Genomic DNA, 16,168 nt, shown 5'->3' with positions numbered 1-16,168 from the left:
TGCAGTATGTCTGGTACATGCAATATATGTACTACATGGATTCTGTTATTTATTATTAATTCAATAAGAAGTTGGCTGTGCTGAGCACCTTCTAATTTTGCCACAGCAATCATGCCAAGATGTGCTCTGCCTGGGCCTGGGGTGTTCATTTTTGGCAGGGATGCTCCCCTGCAAGGAAAAGGAGAGCCAGGCTGTTGGAGTTTGAATTCCAGCTCTGCCACTTCCCAGCTGTATAGGCTGAAACCAGTTTCCTCACTGCCTTACTCCTTGGTTTCCTCATCAGTACAATGGCTTATTCAAACTGGAAGTCATAAATCTACTTCACAGGGTTGTTATGGAGGATTCAATAGGCTAATATTTGTAAGGTGTTCAGAAAATGGTCTAGCACATTCAAAGTGCTGATTTGCATTTTCATTGATTTATTTATTGAAACGGAGTCTCTCTCTGTCACCCAGGGTGGAGTGCAGTGGTGCGATCTCAGCGCACTACAACCTCCGCCTCCCAGGTTCAAGCGACTCTCCAGCCTCAGCCTCCCGAGTAGCTGGAACTATAGGTATGTGCCACCACACCTGGCTAATATTTGCATTTTTAGTAGAGATGGGGTTTCACCATGTTCGCCAGGCTGGTCTTGAACTCCAGGCCTCAAGTGATCTGCCTACCTCAGCCTCCCAAAGTGCTGGGATTACAGGTGTAAGCCACTGCGCCCAGACTGATTTGCATTTTTAAAATAAAAAGATGGATAGGTAAGTAGCTGGCCTCTGCTTTGGGAGCAGGAAGGGGGGAAGGGTCATTCTCTGTGGCAGTAGTGACTGGAAGCTGGAGGTGAGCCTGAAAAGAACGAGTCCTAAGCACTTCCTCCTGGAAGGAAAAAGTGGCACCAGGTGGGAAATATTCAGAAAACATTGCTAGGACAATAGTGGAGCTCCAGCTGCAGAAGTTTTCACCCCCTTGCTAGAAAAGTTCTAGAAGTGAGATAGATGCTTATTAACCTAGGATGGTGTAGATATAAGTCTGTGCAGAAACGAGATCAGATGATCAGATGGGCTCTTTAGGCCCTATTTGATGTAGTATGAGATGAAGTCCATAAACTGGACCTTGATAAAAACTTCAGCATGATTTGAGCAATGGGTAAAAGTAGTAAGACAAAAAGCCATTAGAAAAGGAATAAAAATGTTAGCTATCTGACTTTTCCTAAAGGGATTCCTTTGGTTTTTGTTTGCTTTTAATATTTGAAGACTTCCAAGTCTATACCATTTGTCACTTAAAAACCAATAACAACAACAAAAAAACCCCAACAATGTTTACATAGAAATCTACCATCCCTTCAACTGAGCTTTTGGAGAAATGAGGATTTTGCAATGGGAAAGTATTCTATCTTCAGAAGCACGGTGACAGCAGTCCTATTTTTGAATCTATATCCTCCCTTGAATCTAGGAGGAGGACACAATCACATACCCCTGGCCCAGTTCTCCAGTGCTCCCCATTCACCCAGCCCAACAGATGCTCAGACAGAGCTGTTACTCTAAAAGCCCAATTTCCCATTTCCCTTGCACAAAGTAACACGTGGTCTACCTACTGACCCATCTCCTGGCTCCTGTGGCCCACAGGCTCTGGTCTGCGGATGCTGGTGGTAGAAGCAGCAGAAGGGGATGGCCTTGGCAAGATGGTGGGGGTGGCCACATCTACAGTGACAGCCAGAAGCTGCATCAGAGTGACTGGCTGTGCAGTTGTTGCTGGAATGGGTGGCCTCTGATAGGCTTTTGTGGTCTCACCTGCAAGAAAATGGAATTATACCAGGCCTACAAAATAACCTGTAGGCTCTTATAGACCTAGAAATAAAATAAATGTTGATTGAACACTAGCTATGAGTACAGAGCTGTGCTAGCCACGGTGAAGTGTGAAACCCAGGTAATAGCCACATTCTTGCCTGAAAGAATGTATGCCCTCAGAGCAATCACTCAATCAACCAAAGATTCAATAGCAATAAAATAAATGACAGGTCAAAACTATAGCAACATAGAACATAGACGAGGCAGAACATGATTAATTGCTGAATTAATTTGCCTGGCGCCACTAGCAATGGTTTATGTACATATTTTTTTGTTTTTGTTTTTTTGCTGTTTTGGTTAGCATTGGCCTTGGAATAGAAGACAGAAGGTACATTTGGGGCTTTCACTATGACTTAGTCAGAGAATACATTCTAGATGTTCTAATTTAGGTTGGTTCATGACTAGTCAACTCCTCTGGGCCCCAGTTTTTCCTTGTCTGTGAAACAGGATAACAGAATTAACTGGATGGTAAGGACCATCCAGATTCTACATTTTTTTTTTCTTTTTTGAGACAGAATCTTGCTCTGTCACCCAGGCTGGAGTGCAGTGGCACAATCATAGCTCACTGCAGCCTCGAACTTCTGGGGTACAGTGATCCTCCATCTAACCTCCCAAGTAGCTGGCACTACAGATGCAAGCCACCACACCCGGCTAATTTTTAATTTTTTTTTTTTTTTTTTTTTTTTTTTTTGTAGAGAAAGTATCTTCCTGTGTTGCCTAGACTGGTCTTGAACCCCTGGCCTCAAACAATTCTTCTGTCTCAGCCTCCCAAAGCTCTGGGATTACAGGTGCAAGCCACTGTGCTCGGCCTAGATTCTACTTTTAAATGGTGCTCTTCATCCATGTGTGATGATTTAGATTGCTTCTCTCCTTTTAAACACCTCTGTAGTTGGCTCCCTATAAAGCAAGTCTCAATTTGTTAGTGCTCTGAGAATATCTCTGAAGGTTTAGAGTAAGGGGACAAGTGGCTACCCACTGGGCACTGGAGTTTGTCTTGAGAACTGTGGGTTCTCAGGGAGACACACGATGGCCCCCAAAGTAAACAGCTCCTCAGTCCTGGGAAGGAACAACCCACTGTTGCTTGTGCCTGCAGGGCCCCATTGGGGCATGCCAGCTTCTGTCCCTGTGCACCTGTATCAGCTGCTAGGGCTGCTATAACAAACTACCACAAACTGGGTGGCTTAAAATGACAGAAATTTATTCTCCCACAGTTCTGGAGGCCCAAGTCAGACATCAGCATCACTGGGTCAAACTCAAGGTGTCAGCAACACTGAGCTTTCTCAGGAGGCTGTAGGGTAGACTCTGTGTCTTGCCTCTTCTGGTTTCTGCTGACTGCTGGCATTCCTTGGCTTGTGGCCCTGCCACTTTAGTTTTCAAGGCCAGCATCCTCAGTTGTTTCTCTGCTCCGTCTTCACATGACATCTGATATGGTTTGGTTCTGTGTCCCTACCCAAATTTAATCTCAAATTGTAATCCCCGTAATCCCCACCTGTCAAGGGAGGGACGAGGTGGGAGGTGATTGGATCGTGGGGGCAGTGTCCCTCATGCCGTTTTCGTGATAGTGAGTTCTCACAAGCTCTGATGGTTTTATAAGGCAGTTTCTCTCTCTCTCTCTCTCTTTCTCTCTCTCTCTCTCTCGCCGCTGCCATGTAAGACGTATCTGCTTCCCCTTCTGCCATGATTGTATGTTTCCTGAGGCTTCCTCAGCCATGTGGAACTCTGAGCCAACTGAACCTGCTTTGTTTGTAAATTACCCAGTCTTGGATAGTGTCTTCATAGCAGTGTGAGAACGAACTAATACAACCTCCTCCTCTATGGATGTGAAATAATCTCCCTCTGCCTTCCTTTTACAAAGATGCCAGTGATTGCATTTAGAGCCCACCTGGGGAATCCAGAATAACCACCCCACCACCATCTCAGGATCCTTAATTTAATCACAGTAGCAAAGCCTCCCCACATTTTTTCTATAAAAGGAAACATTCAATGGTTCCACGGATTAGGACATCGATATGTTTTCAAGGGCGTTTTTCAGCTTACCACAGCATCCTAGCTCTGTCCTTAACTCTGCTTAGGGTTGATACATTTTTGTTACACAGCACAGCAGAACAAGGAGATAACATCTGAAATAAGAAGGTGCTTCTGTCTCGGTGGGAACCATCCACCTTCCCCTTTGACATTGTATAACATCCAGGAAAGTAGTGCCAGAATCATAGTCCTGGACAAGTGATGCAGACAAATGTGTGGTGGGGTGTTTAGACCCACCGCCAGCAGCAGCACCTGCTCATTTCCCCACCCTGACTCTGCTGTCTTCTGTAGGGATCACAGCACTGATTTAAGAGAGCAGGTCAGCAAACAGTAGTCCTGGGATCGGGCTGGAATTCAGCCATTAGGTCTGCTCTTGTAGGCATTAGCTGGTCAAGGTAGGAAGCCGATCTTTCAATTGCCTTGTTTCTTGCTAAGCTGGTCACCTTTAAATCTGCCCGTAGCTTGTGCCAGACAAATCACTAAAGAGCTGGCAGCATCCTCCTTCAAGCCATCCTTAGGCAAAACTGAATCTGCCAGATTTATGACATTTCCATTATTTTAAAGAGTTTGAGCTTTCATAACAAGTACTAGGGAAGTTTCTAATTTCTCCAAAGTACTTCTCTGTCTTACCCTCTGGTAAATGCTACCAGGCATTAACGCCTCTTTAGGGAGATGCAGGCCCAGGTTTGACCTACTTCATCTAGGGAAAAGCCATTTAACAAATCCACTTGTATATTTTATGAAATAGGGTGTAATTAATAATTCGGAAAGAAACATACATAAACTGAAAAGCTATTTTACTTGTAAATTATTCATGCAGTTGCAACGTGCTAAAAATAAAACTTCTACTTGCAAATAGTGAACACTTTTTGCCACCTAAAACTTATTATATATTGAAAATCTGAGTTATCTTTTTGTCACACCATTGGCTAATCCCATGGCTGCTGACTATCTCAGTTTGCCTTTGCTAAAATTGATTTGCTAGAGAAAGGCTCAAGATCCTGAGGGCAGTCTTTGTACCACTTGCTTATAATGCAAATGCTTTCAAGTGGTCATAAATTCAACTAACAGTCATGGGCTTCCACCGGCTTCTGTGGGCTGTTGTTTTTGCCTGCTCTCCTTTATGGATTAGAACTGTCTTTAAGAGGGAAGATACATGCCTGTAACCCCAGCACTTTGGGAGGCCGAGGTGGGCGGATCACCTGAGGTCAGGAGTTTGAGACCAGCCTGACCAGGAGAAACCCCGTCTCTACTAAAAATAGAAAATTAGCCGGAGGTGGTGGCACATGCCTGTAATCCCAGCTACTCCAGAGGCTGAGGTGGGAGAATGGCTTGAACCCGGGAGGCGGAGGTTGCGGTGAGCCGAGATCGTGCCATTGCACTGCAGCCTGAGCAACAAGAGCGAAACTCCGTCTCAAAATAAATAAATAAATAAATATTAAAGGTAAGATAGAGAAAAATTATTCCTCCTATCCTAATTGCTCCCAGTTCCTCACTGAACATAATGCTCTTGATTTGATCCAAGGTGCATTCTTCATGGAACCAAGTTCTTTTTGAGCCTTTCAGAAAAAAACTAGTAAAATAGTTTCTTCGTGCAATCTCAGCTACATGGAGGGTTGATCTCTTTTCAAAGATTTTTATGGGAAAGCATTTCAAAACTTCCCTTAAAGGCTACACATATTCCTCATTTGGGCGTGGTTGGAAGAGCTCCAGGCAGCCACCTTCTCAAACGTAGCAGGCGGTGCCACACAGCTCCCCCACACCTGGCTCATCGTTAGAACCACACTGGAGCTGTTAAAATGCAGGTTCCGGGGCCCTGGTTGCAGAGATTCTTACTCAGTGGACCCAGAGTGGGCCGTGGAATTCTGATTTGCGAACCACAGCGAGGGACTCAGCCGACAGCCAGGGAAGGCAGAGGGGTTTTTCCCACGCCAGCTTCAGCAGCCTCTAACCAAGATTTACTTTCCTTTCTCTTGCTGTGATACTAGGAATGTGCCTTCCTAGATTTTTATAAACTTCTACAAACCAACGCTTACTTGGTTTTATTTAGCTCAAGGCTCTAGCCAGAAAGCAGCCGCCTGCCTAATGGTTACTAACTGCCAGGGCAGTGGGTCGCGGTGGTGGTGGGAACAGCATTTAAATCTCGGGGAATGCCTATTCTCAGTGTGAATTGTACAGGGCAAATCAAAGTGCCTTCTATTTTTTGAGGAGGATAATTTCCCATGGTAGAAGGTTGTCATGCTTTTGGGGGTCATCCTGGCCTGATTAACCTGTTAATTCATATTCTCAGACAGACGGGGCACCTTTTATAGCGGCATGCCGAGACCTCAACAGTTGCTCACCCTTCATCTTCTCTGTTTCCCCCGATGACTAAAGGAATTTTATCGTTTAAGGAACACCAAGGGGACCACTCCTTTCATTGTACTCATTGAAATTTTTTGAGTTCGTGAAAACTTACTCCTAAGTAAGACTAAGGACTTAGGACTTGGGGACTAAGACCTTACAAAGTGAGGTTCTTCTATTCCCAAGAATCCCTTTTATGTTGGAATGCTGGTAGTTTAGCTCAGGGTCTTGCACATAGGAGATGCTCACTCAATGTAAATATCGAATGAATGAACAAAATGAAGGAGTAAATAATTTTTCAGACTGTGACCATCGTAGATAATCTAGTAACAAGGAGATGATAGTAATGTCTAGTGATACTGACATCAAAAGTTTAAATGGTTTGGTAAAGGGGACAAGTGACATCAGCAATGCTTGGCTCTTGCTAGTTTATAAATTTCACAGAAAGCACCCTCGGCCACCCGTACTCCTTGTGGATGTCAATGACTCAGGCATCTGGAACAAGTGCTTGCTGGGGGTGAATGGTGCTTGGGGTAAATAGACAGTTTTAGAAATTGTCTCTGCTGTGGAGAACGTACAGACCAAGTAGACTTTTATTATCTGAGTTATCATTTGGCTATAGTTTCTCTTCCCAACTCTCTTTTCCCTGCTACTTTCCCTGCTTTAAGGTGATACCGAGTTTGCATACTTTTTGGGCTGCTTAGAACTATGGCCTTGGTGAGTTACTAAACCTCTCTCAAGGTCAGCTTTCTTATCTGAAAAGGGAAGATACTGGCACTCTGCCTCGGGGTTACTGTAGTGCAGGCGTGTGGCACAGAGAAAGTACTGGACAGATGACTACATTCACAGGAGGTTATGTGGCCCTTCCTGCTTCCAGATACAGGCCCAAAGCTGTAGCCAGAAGAGCACGAGTACTCCTTTCTTTTTTTTTCCTTTTCCTTTTTTTTTTTTTTTTTTGAGACAGAGTCTCACTCTGTCACCCGGGCCAGAGTGCAGTGGCACGATCTTGGCTCACTGCAACCGCCACCTCCGGGGTTCAAGCAATTCTCCTGCCTTAGCCTCCTGAGTAGCTGGGACTATAGGTGCCCACCACCACGCCTGGCTAATTTTTTGTATTTTTAGTAGAGATGGGGTTTCACTGTGTTAGCCAGGATGGTCTCCATCTGACCTCATGATCCGCCTGCCTCAGCCTCCCAAAGTGCTGGGATTACAGGTGTGAGCCACTGCGCCCGGCTACAAGCACCCCTTTCCAGAGAGATGCCACGAACTTCCCACAGGTGAGGCCTTTCCAGTAGAACCTGCACAACACCCCCGACACCCCCATCCCAGGCCAGTGGACAGAAGGAAAGGACCTGAAGAACAGGAGGGGTCAGAAGCCACTTTTTAGGGAGTGCTGTGTTCAGAGTCAGAAGATATTTCCTCCCTTCCTTCACACTTTGTCATACCCAAGCCAAATGAAGGTGCTTGAAGAGAGTCATTCGTCAAGATTGTGGGGACCTGCCAGGAGGGCAGGTGGGCATCTTATTTCCCACCAATCTTTCTGCAGACCCATCACAGGCGTGCAATCCAGCAACAGAGCTTGCAGAGTTTTAGGGGTGTATTCCGGGAGTCTAGAAGTGCTCTTCCACTCAGGGTAAAAATAGGGGTGCTTGACATGTGGTCCCCGAAGCTGGGGGCTTTATGTGAACCTGGGGACTGTTTCTGCCCTAGGGATCTCTGAGAGGGGGAGGGGTGCAGCGGGAGTGGCTCAGGACAGCAGGGTTCATGCAGCAAAATGCCAGGAGGAAGGCGACCTCACCCCATCCCAGTTCTCAGACCCCAGAGACGGCCAAAGAGAAGCCTGGCTGTTCCCACGGCTCTGTGTGAAGGGGCTGCCCCCGGGGGCTGCTGGAACCGGGCATCAGTATCTACCTTGGAGAAAGCAGTGGGGGCACAGATTTCTGGCCCAACAAGAGGGTGCCAGGATGAAACTAAACACTGTCTCCTTGCCTTTGATATCCACACACATCACCTATCCAGGAATCGGTCTTGCATCTGGCTTTGCAGAGCCACAGGGTCAGATGAAACAACAGAGATGCCAGCCACTTAAGGAGACCTGTCACCCGTTCTTCATCTCTGTGCTCAGGTCAAAAGAGGACAAGCAATATCTCAGAAATGGCCCACGAGGCACCAGACCCACTGCCACTTCACGGGTGGTGGTGGGGAACAGCTCTATCCTTGCAACTAAACAAAAAGGACTAGACCACTGGATCCATTAAAAAGTCATTAGAGATAGAGCTGGAGCAGTAATTAAGAGAAAAGACCAAAAAAAAAAAAATTTCTTATTTGTATACTAAGGCTCCTCAAATCAGGAAAATCAGAAATCCATATACATACTATTAGCATAAGAAAATCTAGAATGGGCCAGGCACAGTGGCTCATGCCTGTAATCCCAGCATTTTGGAAGGCCGAGGCGGGCAAATCATGAGGTCAAGAGATCAAGACCATCCTGGCCAACATGGTGAAACCCCGTCCCTACTAAAAATACAAATATTAGCCAGGCATGGTGGTGGGCGCTGGTACTCACAGCTACTCGGGAGGCTGAGGTAGGAGAATCGCCTGAACCTGGGAGGTGGAAGTTGCAGTGAGCTGAGATCATGCCACTGCACTCTAGCCTGGCAACAGAGCGAGACTCCATCTGAAAAAAAAAAAAAAAAGAAAAAAAAAAAAACAATAAAATCTAGAATGATGGTTTAGAGAGGGGTTTCTGTTTGATGGAGGGTAATTTACTTAACTTCTCTGTGCTGCATTTTCCTCAACCAGAGCAATAGTATAGGCCAAAGGTGGTCTACAGTGATTAAACGCAATGATCAGGTAAAATTCTTGGAATGATGCCTGGCATACAGCAAATGCTCAATAAGTGCTAAGTTCTACTGCTATTCTTAAACCATGTTCACCTTAAGTACATGAACAGAACCCAAACTATCAGGCTCATAATGTATTAGCTAGCCCATCAAGTTTCTGGAAGCAATGCAAAATCCCATTATAAAGCGACTCACAGTTTCTCTTTGTGTGGGAAATCAGAACACCTCTGGAGACACAATAATGCATAGTACAGTTCTTGATTTAACACAGAAACCTGGAAAATGGTATTTTTTGGCCTGAGGTCTACCAATACCCCCTTTTGTGGTTCACATGGAAGCTGAGTTGGCACAGCCCTGTAGCAGTGTATTTTTGGCCTGGGTTATTTGGATTAGCAGCTTGCTGTTATCACATAAACCACCTCGTTCTCTTTGCTTCTCTTCATTTCATACCTAAGTAGATACAGCCTTTTTCCTTTTAGCTGCCAGGAAACATTTCTGGACAGAATGTCATGTCATTTTCTAAAGTAACAATACAATAAAACTCAAGGCAACAGTCAATCTGAATGAAAATGACACAAATATAGAGACACACTCTCGGAATTGCAAAAACAAAAAATAAAGCTTTCACTCTTCAGTCCCAGCCATCTGATCTCATTGATTTCTGTGCCCATGTTCCCGGCATCTGTTAAAATATTGCCAGAACCAGTGGAGCTTGACCGGTTAAGATGTTAATTTCTCCACTATCTCCCAAAACACGTCGCGCGTTTATGGACTCAGAAAGTTTAGATTCAATCACACGTGAGCACTTGCCTGCTTGGGCAGCTGGACTTTTGGATGATGAGTATGTAAGAGCTGATGGGTAGGTTACACCCTTTTTGGGTTTACTTTCTGCAAAAAAGAAAAAAAAAAACGAGATTTATCTCTAAAGCTAGAGGTTTTAGATGGTTCTGTACTAAGTTGATTCCCTCCTTTCAATTTATCTCTCTTCAGTTCAATAAAATCAGTCTCCCTCATGCTGAATTGTTGATTACAACGAGAATGTCAAGTGGCATTTTGTTCTCCTGTATAGCTTGTGTTTTATTACTATTAGAATGGAAGCAACCAGATCTTCATGACTCAGAGTTGCTTAACATCAGCAATCCTTCTTTCACCTGTGAAGATGTGACATGGAAGTGAAGGTTTTCATCTGTGTGGCTTCGAATGTTTAATTATATCAGTAGGTGAACGGGAAAGCCTTCCACATGCTCTCCTTTGAGATGATGGAGTGCTCCGGTCATAGGCTGGCTACCTCTCACTTTCACAGACCCTGTGGGATTCATTTGAATTTCATAGCAGCAGAAAAACCTAAAAGTAGGTAAATATAGGTCAACCTTGAAAATAACCACGTGTTGCTCACCCAGGGGGAGACACGGTAGCTACCAGGCAAGGAGGAGGAATGGTAATGTCTATTAGGGAAAAAAATAAGCATTAAAAAATTGCCAAAGTCGTCTTCTTTCCATAAAAGGATGCCTGAAATTCCACCATATGGGCTTTGTTCCATAAGTAAGTGAGAGTGCCACTGGAATATAGTAAGCCCCCTGAAGGCAAGTCATTTGTCTGACTTGGTAACTGTTGAATTTTCAGACCTCAGAGCAGTTTTTTCCTGGCATGAAGTAGTTGCTTGAGAAGTATTTATCCAGCGGGGGAATATCTTAAAGCTTACATCTCTGTTAAAATTAAAATACCTTGGTAGTGGTACTACCTATTAGCCAATATTACATTTGGTAATGAAAGCATTTCTTCTCCCATCTGCGGGGAATACTTTTACAGGATGTGAAGATGGTAAGCAGTGTTGCACGGAGAACCTAGGTGGGTGGAGGAGGATCTAGGGCACTATCTGGCCAACCATCCTATTGGCCCAGGGATTGTAGGGTCATGAAGCAGAAAGAATAACAGGATCTCAGAAAGAACCTGGGATTAGGAGTAAGACAATCTAGGTTTCTGTTTCTATTTTACCTTTAATTAACTGCCCCAACCTTTGAGGCTCTTGTGTTTTCATTCAGAAAACAGGAATAATGACATGGCCCTAATAACTACATGAAGTTGTAGACATCTAATGGAAAAAAAAATGTTAAAATGTTTTGGAACTATATATCTCCATAGAGATGCAAAATTGTATTCTGGTGTTACCTGTAAGTGCCACGTGTTTAGGCTTACTTGCGTTACTTCACCTCATTAAAATCACTTGGGGAACAGGACTTGGCATTTCCAAGTCCTCCACCAATGTCGAGGCCAGCTCCAAATGACAATGATTGAGGTTATTTTAGGCCCAGGGAGGGCCCCATGGCTGTGGACCATACTATCTGCAGAAAGAAGAGACACCTTCTCTCTCTATTTATTGAAGAGACACCTTCTCTCTCTATTTATTGAAGAGACATCTTGTCTCTCTATTTATTGAAGAGACATCTTCTCTCTCTATTTATTGATCTAAAACCTGATATTTTTTTTTTGTTTCTATTCAGAAGGAAAAAGAGCATGAGCTCAGTTCCCTGAAATGTGGATCAAAGAATAAAAGGGAAGCATTAGGGGGTCCCTCACTGACATTTCATGTCCCTGGACTGTGTAAAGATCATGCGGGCTGTAAATGCACATCTCCTCTTTCGCTCCCCCTCTTACCCACCAAAGTGAACTAGTTAAGGAGCTCAGGGATATATGAAACTTAGAAATAAAAACCTAGAGAAAGATCATGGCGGCACCTGAGCCTTCAGAAGAGGATTCGCACATGATGCAGTTAAACTTGTGGCCATGAACCTCTGAATAATGGGAAGCATTCCTTGGCTGCCGGTCAGTTATCAATCCTTATGCTGCAGTGAGCTCCTAACTCATCCATTCAAGAGAGGCTTCCGAGCCATTGCAGAAGCACAAATGTTTATTATCATGGGCAAAAAGTATTTTCGGTTAAATGTCACTAGGTCGAATGAGGGGAGATGGAAGTCGAGATTTACAGGGAATAATATCAGCAGATTGATTTTCACTTAAAAAGCCCAAAACATCTCTACTGCCACAGAGTTAATTTTTCTTTTAAACCTCTGTTGAGATTCTTGGATGGCAGACTGAGCACTTAAGGCTGAAATGCTCTTATTCAGCCAGGATCTACTTGGTGAACACTTATGTGGAGATTATATTTCTCTCTATCTCAACGTATTTGCATTTTAGACATTAGCATTTTTATATGGCTCCTGTTGTAAATTTTTTGTTACAAGGCAAAAACCCCGCAGTACTGCAGTTGATCCCCTTCCACTATCTGACAAAGAAATCAGTCTAATTTGAACTGTGGGTGTGTAGAATTTGGCAGGCAAAAGGAAACAGGGATTGCTCAAGTTGAGAAGAATAGTGAAAGGTCTATTTGTTGTCCTGCTATGACTGTAATCAGTGGAGGACAGCAGGGGCTTGAGGCATGGGATGCCTAGCAGTGCTAGAAAACCACCCAGATTGGAAGACCTACTATCTTATGAAACATTTCTCTCTTCCCAGTTCAGTTGGTTTACTATAAGTGGCTCCTTCTCAGGACAGTCCCAAGGTGCCTAATTTTGTTGGGAGGCCAGGAAATTGGCTACAATCTAGTTTAAAATCCCATGGAACCTCCTCAGAGAAAATGGGAGATTCAGGTCTGGAGTAGGGTAAGTATAAGGTGAGCAAAGAACATTGTGTTGTACTCAGGTACTACCGTGAACACGTCAAAAGCTTGAAGGGCTCCCACTGGGCAATCTTGGAAAATAAGAGCACCAAAAAGAAAAATAAAGATAATAGATGATAACATTATATTATATTTTTAGAAACAATCTATGAGTCCGTAGTCCACTTAAAAATAATAGGTGCAGAGGGGGAAGGAAACTCTTCTTTATATAAGAACACTAGCTAATAAATGTGGAAGGAATAACAGAATTAGAAAAAATTATGATTTTGCAATTACTAATGTAATACTTGCTACAGTGAGGATCAGCAATGGATGTTAAAATCATTGGGTGAAATTTGTTGAGGAACAAGCTACTCCAGCATGTTAAAGCATCACCCTACAGATGCTTATTAATTACAAGGTATCTTTGCCATGGAGAGATATGCTAAAGTATCAAATGAATCAAACTTAGCATCACCAACAATGGAACAGACTGCCATTATATGCCTCTTGATATCGCCATTGTGTATGACACAATGGATATGCTGTGACAATATCTATCTATCCACTTGCCAGAAATCTCAAGGAATAAGGTTCTAGACATGAGGCACATTTGGCATAACTAAAGGACTGGTTTAAAATCCCAAGCTATTAAATGTAATTAAGGTAATTAAAAATCTGATTGGACTTACAGATAGCTGCAGTGTAATTAAAACAAGCAATTGGAGCCTTTTAGTATTTTCAGATTTGACTTTGTGGTGATTTATCATGTAATTCTAATTTATTGTATCATGATTCTAATTATCAGAAAAACGAATGCTTCAGATTTTTATGAAATGAGGCGGGCCATAAACAAAAACCAACAGCACAATGAAAAGAAGCACATTTCATCTTGTGGTAGGTTTAGCAGTGTTTCTCCACTGTGCGGTCATACCTAAGACGATAAAGGATTCTCTCCATCGTGGTAGGGATAACGATTGGACACCGTTGGAATAACTCCCTTTGTAACCAGACAGTCCAGCAACCTTCCGAACAAGTATTTTCCCTCCTGAATTATCAAGCACACCACTATGAAGAGAAAAAATAATTTTTGAGGAAAGAAGAGAAATATTTGTTGATATGATCAACAGACAAGCAAACCAGTTGCCATGTTTATTTAGACATAGGAAAGCAGCGAGATTAAGCAAAGTTTACCTTGACATGAAGCCCAACCCACAAGAATGGTGCCTCTACCACCAGGCCCAGCATCTGAGCTCCAGGTTGAATGTCCTTCTCTTTCTTCTTACAGGAGCTGATTGTTCTGTCAGTCAGGAATTTCTTTTTGCCACCATGCCTCAAATATCTTTTCCTTGGTTTTCTCATTCCCACTAGCTCTTTTAAGTGAAGCCTCTTTCTTGACAGTTTGCAATTTGGTTTTGGGATGGCGCGGAATGAATTTAGTTACTTCAAAGGGTGATATAAAATGATGAAAAGTAAACACTCCTTTTATTTTGGGTCAGGGAGGAAAGGTGTGCAGCTAAGTTAAACTCATTAAAAAAAGCATCCTCCATTGACTGAAAATCGTTTCTTTAATTTCCAGGATTTTGCGACGTTTTAGAGCCTGATGGGATGGTGACTGACATATGAATGCCTTTCCTTTGATGTTAGGCAGAGTCTCCATCTGGTTGCTAAATTGCACTTTTACGTTGTCATTTCTTGCCGCAGAGCCGAACATGCATGGCTCCTTTGGGTATCCGTAATTTATAGGACCGGGGAGATGTTGATTTCTCCCCATCAACACCCTTCCTTCCCTCCAGGAGTGAGAGTTGCCATTTCCTGCCCTCCCACCTTCCTGATGAGTCAACAACATTCAACCCTCAACCTCCCAATGGCCTGGAAGGAAAGAAAGTGGTAATAATACTCCACATGTAAAGCACTTAATTGCTTTACAACTGTTCTCACATGTGGGGTCCCACTGGGTTCTCCCAGCAAACTTGAGTTGTGGAGTGGAGGGAATGATGTTATTCCCATTCATTCCATAGAAACAGGCTGTGTGAGGTTGCATGACTCACCTGGGATTTTCTAACTAGTAAATTGCAAGAGGGATTTGAACCCAGGTTGAACTGACCTTAAGTCCTCAGTTTGTCCCTCTTGCTCCCATCTACCCCTCAAGGGTTCAAAGCACAGGCACCTCCCGAGACCAACTCCTCACTCGCTCTCTTCTCTCAGGGCTCTCTGTGATTGAGTTCCCTCACATGTCTCCATGGCAGGCAGGCTGGTTTCAGCCATTCCCACGGCTCTGACGATGCTGCTGTTTCACCCCAGAAGACCTGGTTCCCTCTGCCTGACCAGGCCTGTGCTGCTGTCGAAGGGCAGTGAGTTCCCAATTTCTCCTTCCCCACAGATTCTGACATGACTTTGCTACCTCCTTCCCTCCTTAGAATCTCATTCTCACAACTTAAACTCCGATTTTGTTCCGTCATGTACTATTTCCTAAAAATTTCTGGAGTTTGTCTCCCAACGAAATGCAACTATTTCTTATGGAAAGGACAGCATTTTATGTTTCCACGTAAGAAGGTGCCACGGACAGCTGCTTTTGAGAGCCAATTTTTTTTTCTTCAACTTTTAAGGTCAGGGGTACGTGTGCCAGATGTGCAGGTTTGTTACATAAATAAACATGTGCCATGGTGTTTTTGCTGCACAGATTGTCCCATCACCTGGGTATTCGGCCCAGCATCCGTTCGCTATTCTTCCTGATGCTCTCCCTCCTCCCACCCCCAACTCTGACAGGCCCCAGTATGTGTTGTTCCCCAACTCATGTGTCCGTGTGTTCTCATCAGCAGCTCCCACATGTAAGTGAGAACATGTGGTGTTTGGTTTTCTGTTCCTGTGTTAGTTTGCTGAGGATAATGGTTTCCAATTTAATCCATGTCCCTGCAAAGGACACGATCTCATTCCTTGCATGGCTGCATAGTATTCTATGGTATATGTGTACCATATTTTCTTTATCCAGTTTCTCATTGATGGGCATTTCGGCTGATTCCATGTTTTTGCTATTGTGAATACTGCTGCAATGAACATACACATGCATATATCTTTATAATAGTATTTATATAATCTATTAATAATATAGTATCTATATAATATATTTGTATTCCTTTGGGTATATACCCAGTAATGGGATTGCTGGGTCAAATGGTATTTCTGCCTCTAGGTCTTGCAGAATTGCCACACTATTTTCCACAATGGTTGAACTAACATACCCTCTGTGAAAGCCAATTCTTATGCTTTCAGGATTGGGTGAGCTCGTTGGCTTGACATTGGTAGCTTGCAATTAACAAGCCAAGCCCATCTCCTCCCTGCATTAGAGAGCTCGTTGTTAAACATTTACCGGCATGCCACTGATTCAGACTTAAAATTCTAATTATTAAATAAATTTTTAAAAATGACCCAGTGCAGGCCAGGTGTGGCAGCTCACGCCTGTAGTCCCAGCA

General features: G+C 43.6%; 1 protein-coding gene across 2 annotated transcripts in view; it reads right to left on the bottom strand.

Annotated features, from left to right (window-relative positions):
• The window catches only part of VIT (vitrin), a 127,471-nt gene that overhangs the window by 46,489 nt on the left and 64,814 nt on the right, over nt 1-16,168 (bottom strand). For both annotated transcript variants that reach the window (XM_003908500.3, XM_003908497.3), the window contains exons 5-7: nt 13,630-13,763; nt 9,851-9,928; nt 1,581-1,772 (exon numbers count right to left, since the gene is read on the bottom strand). In XM_003908500.3, the coding sequence (XP_003908549.1) occupies nt 1,581-1,772; nt 9,851-9,928; nt 13,630-13,763 (404 nt within the window). The remainder of the gene's footprint in view (nt 1-1,580; nt 1,773-9,850; nt 9,929-13,629; nt 13,764-16,168) is intronic.

The sequence above is a fragment of the Papio anubis genome, chromosome 14, assembly GCF_008728515.1.
Source record: "Papio anubis isolate 15944 chromosome 14, Panubis1.0, whole genome shotgun sequence".
In the NCBI taxonomy this organism is placed as follows: Eukaryota; Metazoa; Chordata; class Mammalia; order Primates; family Cercopithecidae; genus Papio; species Papio anubis.
Note: the sequence above shows the minus strand (reverse complement) of the source record. Positions and strands in the feature narration are given on the sequence as shown.